The sequence below is a fragment of the Rattus rattus genome, chromosome 16 (genome assembly GCF_011064425.1).
Source record: "Rattus rattus isolate New Zealand chromosome 16, Rrattus_CSIRO_v1, whole genome shotgun sequence".
NCBI lineage: Eukaryota > Metazoa > Chordata > Mammalia > Rodentia > Muridae > Rattus > Rattus rattus.
In genome coordinates this window covers 16776736-16785419 of record NC_046169.1, presented here as the reverse complement: position 1 = coordinate 16785419, position 8684 = coordinate 16776736, and the positions used below count along the sequence as shown (strand labels likewise).

The following is an 8684-nucleotide window of genomic DNA, read 5'->3' as shown; positions in this document are numbered from 1 at the left end:
CCCCCACCATGGTATGGTATGGTTCCTGCCTTAATCCCCAGGAAGACCATATGAATATGTGATTTGATATGGAAGTATCACACGAATAATCTGCCAGGATCCAGATAAATTCAGAGTGAGAGTTGAAACTACTTCTAGCTGGAGAAGTGGCTCAGTGGTTATGGGATCACGCTTTTCCTCTACAGAACCCAAGTTCAGTTCCTAGCAATCCTATCAGGCAGATCAACTGCCGGTAACTCCAGGTCAGAGGAGTCTAACATCTCTGGCTTCTCTGTCTCCTGCATGCACGTTCACAGACACACACACACAATTAAGAAAAGGATAGCAGTGAATTTTAACTGATTTGTTAAGAGTTTTGGGGTTTGGTTTGCTTTTTGGTCAGGATCTCACCGTGTAGCCCTGCGTGGCCTAGAACTGGCTATAATAGACCACACATAGTTCAGATCCACAGAGATCCACCTGTCTCTGCCTCCTGAGCGCTGAGATTCAAAGCACGCACGAGCATGCACTGCCCGTGTTTGACTTTGTAATGGTTCATCTCCACTGTCAGACCGGCAGACTCTAGATGCACCTAGGAGACAATCCTCTGGGCACATTTGTGAGGGAGTCTCTAGGTTGAATAACGGAGATGGGAAGACTCATCTTAAATATGGTGGGACGATCCCAAGGTCTGGACTCATGGACTGAGATAAAAGAAGAGAACTGAGCACCAACATCTCTCTCTCTCTCTCTCTCTCTCCCTCCCTCCCTCCTTTCTTCTCTCTCAGCTTCCTGACTATGGGTGCCATGGGACCAGATGCCGCCATGCCTTCTCCGCCATGATGGACTGTGCACCCTTAGCCCGTGAGCCACAGTCAACCCTTTCTACCTTACATTGCACGTCTCTCCACTCACGATGGTGCCATCTGTAGTCCCACCTCTGAAGAGACAGAGGCAGGGAGATCTCTGTGAGTGTTAAGCCAGCCTGATCTACAGAGTGAGTTCCAGGGCCACAAAACAAAACCCTATCTCAAAAAAAAAAAAAAATGCTGTTGTCAGGGATTCGAGCACAGCAATGGGAGAAGCAACCAAGAGAGACTCGTAATCCACAGCACTGCACTACAGCTACTAGCTCTGAGGTCATTCACTGTGGCAGCCATTGGGAAACAGTACGGTTCAGAGCTCAAAGAAGGTAGGGGAAGCCTGCCGGAGGTTTAGGGTGAAGGGTGTGTGTGTGGAGTAGCAGAGGGCATGGGAGAGAAGTCAGGAGTGGATGAGAGAGAGGGGAGCAGAGCGCACAGGGCTTCTCTAAGGAGGAGACCGGAGCCCGTGGCTCTGGCCACTCACCTATTTCTAACTGCTCCACTGGCAGCTCACAGAAAGACCCCTGGAAGGTGCTGGGGCAGACACACCTGATGCCATTCCATGAACCCCCATTCTGGCATCTGTTATCCAGATCTTGACAGTGGTCTCCAGAGAAGCCAGGAAGGCAAATGCACCGGTCCTCCTCCCAAGTGCCACCATTGTCACAAATGCCTGGGAAGCACAGGTACAACGAGAAGTCTAACGAGAACCTGACCTCGGTGACACAGAACTCGAGTAAACAAGGAAAGAGCGGGGAAAGAAACAAAACAGAAGATAAGAGGTCCAACCTGGGGTCGTGGTCAAGCTCGCCGGTGTAGTCGTCGGAGTAGAGGTTGAGGTTGATCTCGATGTAAGAGTGGTAGGGGGCTTCGTGGTGGACACCGATGTCTCTGGCGTCTTTGTGGTCGACAGAACAGGGTAGATCGCCTTGCTTGACGTTGCGGTCATTGGAGCACTGTTGCTTGGTTTCAGGCTTGAGGGGACGCTGATGGAGTCGAGCATATTTGGGGTGGTGACAGAGGTGGCACTCAACTGGTTGTCCCTGGTGGCTGCTGAGGTGCTAACGAAAACTGTGTCTGTAACTATTGTCCTCGTGTCCGTCGAGCTAGGAGCATCCGTGACGGTGTCTGGGGGCTCTGTTTCTGGTGTCATGGTAGGGGTATCCAAATGCGTGGGGAGGAATGGTCTTTCACTGGTGTAACTGGAGGACGTAACCATTTTGGTGGAAGAGGGGATGACTGAGAACGGGGTGATGGGAGCAGAAGTCACCCCGGTACTAGGATTGATGTCAACACATGGAGTCGAGGGAGAGCTGGGGACTATGGTGATGGTGATGGTTTCTGGACAGGGTGTAGTAGAAGGGAGAGAGATATAAGAGAAAGGGGTTGATTGGGTCTGAGCTGTGGAGAGCGGGGAGGTGGTTGGAGACGTTCTGGTGGTTGAAGAAGGAGGAAGGGATGTCGCTAGAGAGGAGGTTATAGCTTCTGTACTGGAGCTAAGGGAGAAGGGAGAAAGAGACCCAGCAGTAGTACTTAGCACTGGTCTAGTAGCCGGAAAAGACTGGGAGGCAGACATTATCACTGTGGGTGTAGAAGAGATCAAGGTAGCAAAAGTGGTTACCACAGCCGAGGGAGAAAGGGAAGTCTCTGCAGAGGTGGGAGTTGTGAGTGTTGTGAGGGCTGTGGGCGTCCGGGTGGACTCAGGTGTGGAGGGCACTGTATGGGTGATGGTTGGAGCTGAGGGGATACTGACACTCTGTGTGGTCCCAACTGGACTGGCAGAGATGGTTGAGGAGAAGGCAGATGCAGCAGGGGAGCTCGAGGCAAGGGGAGGTGGAGAGTTTCCAGTACTGAAGGGGGCAGCTGTCACACTGCTCGTGGTGTGGGCTGTGTAGACAAGAGTGGTTGCAGTGTCCCCGCTGGTGGGCTTAGATGGGGTGGAGTCAGTAGGAGACAGGCTGAGAACTGTGAGGGTGGCAGTGTGTGACGCTGTGGTCAAGGGCGCCGTGAAGCCAATGGATGAGGAGGTGAGAGCTGTGTCTGTCATGGTGGGCAGGCCTGAGCTATGTGATGATGGAATTGTGTGTGTTATGGTCTCCTCGGTCTCTGTACTGGCAGGAGGTAAAGAGATGTCAGTCGTGGACAAGCTGACGGTTGGGTAGCTGTTTAAGGAGGTGAGGCTGGGCGAGCTGAGAGTGGTGGCCATGGTGGTCATCTGTGTGGTGACAGCACTCCTTGTTTCTGAAGGGAGCATGGAGGGCCCTGTGTGTGTGGCAGAGGTGTCTGTTGTCCTTGTGGCTAAGGTGGAGGTGGGTGAAGTGGTGTGGGAAGGTGATTGGGTAACAGAGCTACTAACAGAGTAGGGGGAGGTGACCTGAGGTGTAGCTGCAGATGTGGCATTAGTGCTTGGGAATGAGGTCACCAAGGCAGACAATGGGGAGCTGGACACACTGCCAGTGGCATCTGACTGTGAACCAGAGACAGACATAGAGGACTGTGTTGTACTTGTGTGTGAGGTCCCCATTTCGGAGGTGACATGGGAAGACACTGTGGATCTACCATAGGTGAGTGGGCCTGTGACAGTGACCGAGGATGTGACTGGGGAACTCCCGGCTGTGTATGTCGTGAGGGACTCTGTAGGAAGGCCTGTGGCAGCCTTCTCTGTGGTTTTCCCAGTGGAAGTGGCAGCGAGGCTGTGGAAAGGGGGTTGATCTGTCCCAGTCACAGCCGAGGGAGAAAGGGAAGTCTCTGCAGAGGTGGGAGTTGTGAGTGTTGTGAGGGCTGTGGGCGTCTGGGTGGACTCAGGTGTGAAGGGCAGTGTATGGGTGATGGTTGGAGCTGAGGGGACACTGACACTCTGTGTGGGCCCGACTGTACTGGCAGAGATGGTTGAGGAGAAGGCAGATGCAGCAGGGGAGCTCGAGGCAAGGGGAGGTGGAGAGTTTCCAGTACTGCAGGGGACAGCTGTCACACTGCTCGTGGTGTGGGCTGTGTAGACAAGAGTGGTTCCAGTGTCCCCGCTGGTGGGCTTAGATGGGGTGGAGTCAGTAGGAGACAGGCTGGGAACTGTGAGGGTGGCAGTGTGTGACGCTGTGGTCAAGGGCGCTGTGAAGCCCATGGATGAGGAGGTGAGAGCTGTGTCTGTCATGGTGGGCAGGCCTGAGCTATGTGAAGATGGAATTGTGTGTGTGAGGGTCCCCGTGGTCTCTGAACTGACAGGAGGTAAAGAGATGTCAGTCGTGGACAAGCTGACAGTGGGGTAGCTGTTTAAGGAGGTGAGGCTGGGCCAGCTGGGAGTGGTGGCCATGGTGGTCATCTGTGTGGTGACAGCCCTGCTTGTTTCTGAAGGGAGCGTGGAGGGCCATGAGGGTGTGGCAGAGGTGTCTGGGGAACTTGTACCTAAGGTGGAGGTGGGAGAGGTGGTGTGGGATGGGGAATGGGTAACAGAGCTACTGACAGAGTCGGGGGAGGTCACCTCAGGTGTAGCTGCAGATGTCGCTTGTGTAACTGGGAGTGTGGTCTCCAAGGCAGATATCGTCGTGCTGAGTGTGGGGCCAGCTGTGACTAGTTTTGTGCTTGAGTCAGACACAGAGGGCAGAACCCCGTTTGCTGTGGAAGTCAGAGCACTGCTGGTCCCTGGAGAAGAAGGGATAGGAGAGCCAGAAGCCAGAGTACCAGTGTGGGTGACTGAAGACGTGGTTGGTGGAGCGGAGGGTGTTTGTGTCTGGGGAGATTCTGTGGTGAGGTCTGTATGAGGCGTCAGTGTGGCTTCCCCACTGGATGTAGCAGCTGGGCTAGGGGAGGACGGCCGTCCTGCTCCACTCACTGCTGTAGGAGGGCTCCCTTCTGGAGACGAGGAGTCTGTGATCGTGGGTGGTGGGGTGGAGACAGCAGTTGTGTACAATGTGTGCAGAAGTGTTGGAGCTGAAGGCTCATGTCCGCTCTGTGTAGTCCCAGGAGTGCTGCCCTCCGCGGCTGAGGAGAACACAGGAGTGACCGGAATCCTCGTGCCCAGGGACTGAACAGGAGTGTTTCCCGTCAGAGCAGAGGCAGTGCTGTGGGCTGTGTAGACAAGAGTGGTTCCAGTGTCCCCGCTGGTGGGCTTAGATGGGGTGGAGTCAGTAGGAGACAGGCTGGGAACTGTGAGGGTGGCAGTGTGTGACACTGTGGTCAAGGGCGCCGTGAGGCCCATGGATGAGGAGGTGAGAGCTGTGTCTGTCATGGTGGGCAGGCCTGAGCTATGTGAAGATGGAATTGTGTGTGTGAGGGTCCCTGTGGTGTCTGAACTGACAGGAGGTAAAGAGATGTCAGTCGTGGACAAGCTGACGGTGGGGTAGCTGTTTAAGGAGGTGAGGCTGGGCCAGCTGGGAGTGGTGGCCATGGTGGTCATCTGTGTGGTGCTTGTTTCTGAAGGGAGCGTGGAAGGCCATGAGGGTGTGGCAGAGGTGTCTGTAGTCCTTGTGGCTAAGGTGGAGATAGGAGAAGTGGTGTGGGTAGGTGATTGGGTAACAGAGCTACTGACAGAGTAGGGGGAGGTGACCTGAGGTGTAGCTGCAGATGTGGCATTAGTGCTTGGGAATGAGGTCACCAAGGCAGACAATGGGGAGCTGGACACACTGCCAGTGGCATCTGACTGTGAACCAGAGACAGACATAGAGGACTGTGTTGTACTCGTGTGTGAGGTCCCCATTTCGGAGGTGACATGGGAAGACACTGTGGATCTACCATAGGTGAGTGGGCCTGTGACAGTGACCGAGGATGTGACTGGGGAACTCCCGGCTGTGTATGTCGTGAGGGACTCTGTAGGAAGGCCTGTGGCAGCCTTCTCTGTGGTTTTCCCAGTGGAAGTGGCAGCGAGGCTGGGGAAAGGGGGTTGATCTGTCCCAGTCACAGCCGAGGGAGGAAGGGAAGTCTCTACAGAGGTGGGAGTTGTGAGTGTTGTGAGGGCTGTGGGCGTCTGGGTGGACTCAGGTGTGAAGGGCAGTGTATGGGTGATGGTTGGAGCTGAGGGGACACTGACACTCTGTGTGGGCCCGACTGTACTGGCAGAGATGGTTGAGGAGAAGGCAGATGCAGCAGGGGAGCTCAAGGCAAGGGGAGGTGGAGAGTTTCCAGTACTGCAGGGGACAGCTGTCACACTGCTCGTGGTGTGGGCTGTGTAGACAAGAGTGGTTCCAGTGTCCCCGCTGGTGGGCTTAGATGGGGTGGAGTCAGTAGGAGACAGGCTGGGAACTGTGAGGGTGGCAGTGTGTGACGCTGTGGTCAAGGGCGCCGTGAAGCCCATGGATGAGGAGGTGAGAGCTGTGTCTGTCATGGTGGGCAGGCCTGAGCTATGTGAAGATGGAATTGTGTGTGTGAGGGTCCCTGTGGTGTCTGAACTGACAGGAGGTAAAGAGACGTCAGTCGTGGACAAGCTGACAGTGGGGTAGCTGTTTAAGGAGGTGAGGCTGGGCCAGCTGGGAGTGGTGGCCATGGTGGTCATCTGTGTGGTGACAGCCCTGCTTGTTTCTGAAGGGAGCGTGGAAGGCCATGAGGGTGTGGCAGAGTTGTCTTGGGAACTTGTACCTAAGGTGGAGGTGGGAGAAGTGGTGTGGGATGGGGAATGGGTAACAGAGCTACTGACAGAGTTGGGGGAGGTCACCTCAGGTGTAGCTGCAGATGTCGCTTGTGTAACTGGGAGTGTGGTCTCCAAGGCAGATATCGTCGTGCTGAGTGTGGGGCCAGCTGTGACTAGTTTTGTGCTTGAGTCAGACACAGAGGGCAGAACCCCGTTTGCTGTGGAAGTCAGAGCACTGCTGGTCCCTGGAGAAGAAGGGATAGGAGAGCCAGAAGCCAGAGTACCAGTGTGGGTGACTGAAGACGTGGTTGGTGGAGCGGAGGGTGTTTGTGTCTGGGGAGATTCTGTGGTGAGGTCTGTATGAGGCGTCAGTGTGGCTTCCCCACTGGATGTAGCAGCTGGGCTAGGGGAGGACGGCCGTCCTGCTCCACTCACTGCTGTAGGAGGGCTCCCTTCTGGAGACGAGGAGTCTGTGATCGTGGGTGGTGGGGTGGAGACAGCAGTTGTGTACAATGTGTGCAGAAGTGTTGGAGCTGAAGGCTCATGTCCGCTCTGTGTAGTCCCAGGAGTGCTGCCCTCCGCGGCTGAGGAGAACACAGGAGTGACCGGAATACTCGTGCCCAGGGACTGAACAGGAGTGTTTCCCGTCAGAGCAGAGGCAGTGCTGTGGGCTGTGTAGACAAGAGTGGTTCCAGTGTCCCCGCTGGTGGGCTTAGATGGGGTGGAGTCAGTAGGAGACAGGCTGGGAACTGTGAGGGTGGCAGTGTGTGACACTGTGGTCAAGGGCGCTGTGAAGCCCATGGATGAGGAGGTGAGAGCTGTGTCTGTCATGGTGGGCAGGCCTGAGCTATGTGTTGATGGAATTGTGTGTGTGAGGGTCCCTGTGGTGTCTGAACTGACAGGAGGTAAAGAGATATCAGTCGTGGACAAGCTGACGGTGGGGTAGCTGTTTAAGGAGGTGAGGCTGGGCCAGCTGAGAGTGGTGGCCATGGTGGTCATCTGTGTGGTGACAGTACTCCTTGTTTCTGAAGGGAGCATGGAGGGCCCTGTGTGTGTGGCAGAGGTGTCTGTTGTCCTTGTGGCTAAGGTGGAGGTGGGTGAAGTGGTGTGGGAAGGTGATTGGGTAACAGAGCTACTAACAGAGTAGGGGGAGGTGACCTGAGGTGTAGCTGCAGATGTGGCATTAGTGCTTGGGAGTGAGGTCACCGAGGCAGACAATGGGGAGCTGGACACACTGCCAGTGGCATCTGACTGTGAACCAGAGACAGACATAGAGGACAGTGCTGTACTCGTGTGTGAGGGTCCCCATGCTCGGAGGTGACATGGGAAGGGACTGTGGATCTGCCATGGTGAGTGGGCCTGTGACAGTGACTGAGGATGTGGTTGGGAACTCCCGGCTGTGTATGTTGTGAGGGACTCTGTAGGAAGGCCTGTGGCAGCATTCTCTGTGGTTTTCCCAGTGGAAGTGGCAGCAAGGCTGGGGAAAGGGGGTTGATCTGTCCCAGTCACAGCCGAGGGAGGAAGGGAAGTCTCTACAGAGGTGGGAGTTGTGAGTGTTGTGAGGGCTGTGGGTGTCCGGGTGGACTCAAGTGTGGAGGGCAGTGTATGGGTGATGGTTGGAGCTGAGGGGACACTGACACTCTGTGTGGTCCCAACTGTACTGGCAGAGATGGTTGAGGAGAAGGCAGATGCAGCAGGGGAGCTCGAGGCAAGGGGAGGTGGAGAGTTTCCAGTACTGAAGGGGACAGCTGTCACACTGCTCGTGGTGTGGGCTGTGTAGACAAGAGTGGTTGCAGTGTCCCCGCTGGTGGGCTTAGATGGGGTGGAGTCAGTAGGAGACAGGCTGGGAACTGTGAGGGTGGCAGTGTGTGACGCTGTGGTCAAGGGCTCCGTGAATCCCATGGATGAGGAGGTGAGAGCTGTGTCTGTCATGGTGGGCAGGCCTGAGCTATGTGTTGATGGAATTGTGTGTGTGAGGGTCCCTGTGGTGTCTGAACTGACAGGAGGTAAAGAGATGTCAGTCGTGGACAAGCTGACGGTGGGGTAGCTGTTTAAGGAGGTGAGGCTGGGCCAGCTGGGAGTGGTGGCCATGGTGGTCATCTGTGTGGTGACAGCACTCCTTGTTTCTGAAGGGAGCGTGGAGGGCCATGAGGGTGTGGCAGAGGTGTCTGTAGTCCTTGTGGCTAAGGTGGAGGTGGGAGAGGTGGTGTGGGAAGGTGATTGGGTAACAGAGCTACTAACAGAGTAGGGGGAGGTGACCTGAGGTGTAGCTGCAGATGTGGCAT

At 55.5% G+C, this 8684-nt stretch overlaps 1 protein-coding gene across 1 annotated transcript in view; it reads right to left on the bottom strand.

The window, feature by feature from the left end:
• The window catches only part of LOC116885907 (mucin-3A-like), a 14558-nt gene extending 5994 nt beyond the window's left edge, over positions 1–8564 (bottom strand). Inside the window, exons 1-2 of the mRNA XM_032887222.1 lie at positions 1632–8564; positions 1327–1515 (exon numbers count right to left, since the gene is read on the bottom strand). Of these exons, the coding sequence (XP_032743113.1) occupies positions 1327–1515; positions 1632–8331 (6889 nt within the window). The 5' untranslated portion in view covers positions 8332–8564. The remainder of the gene's footprint in view (positions 1–1326; positions 1516–1631) is intronic.
• Positions 8565–8684: the final 120 nt, after the last annotated feature.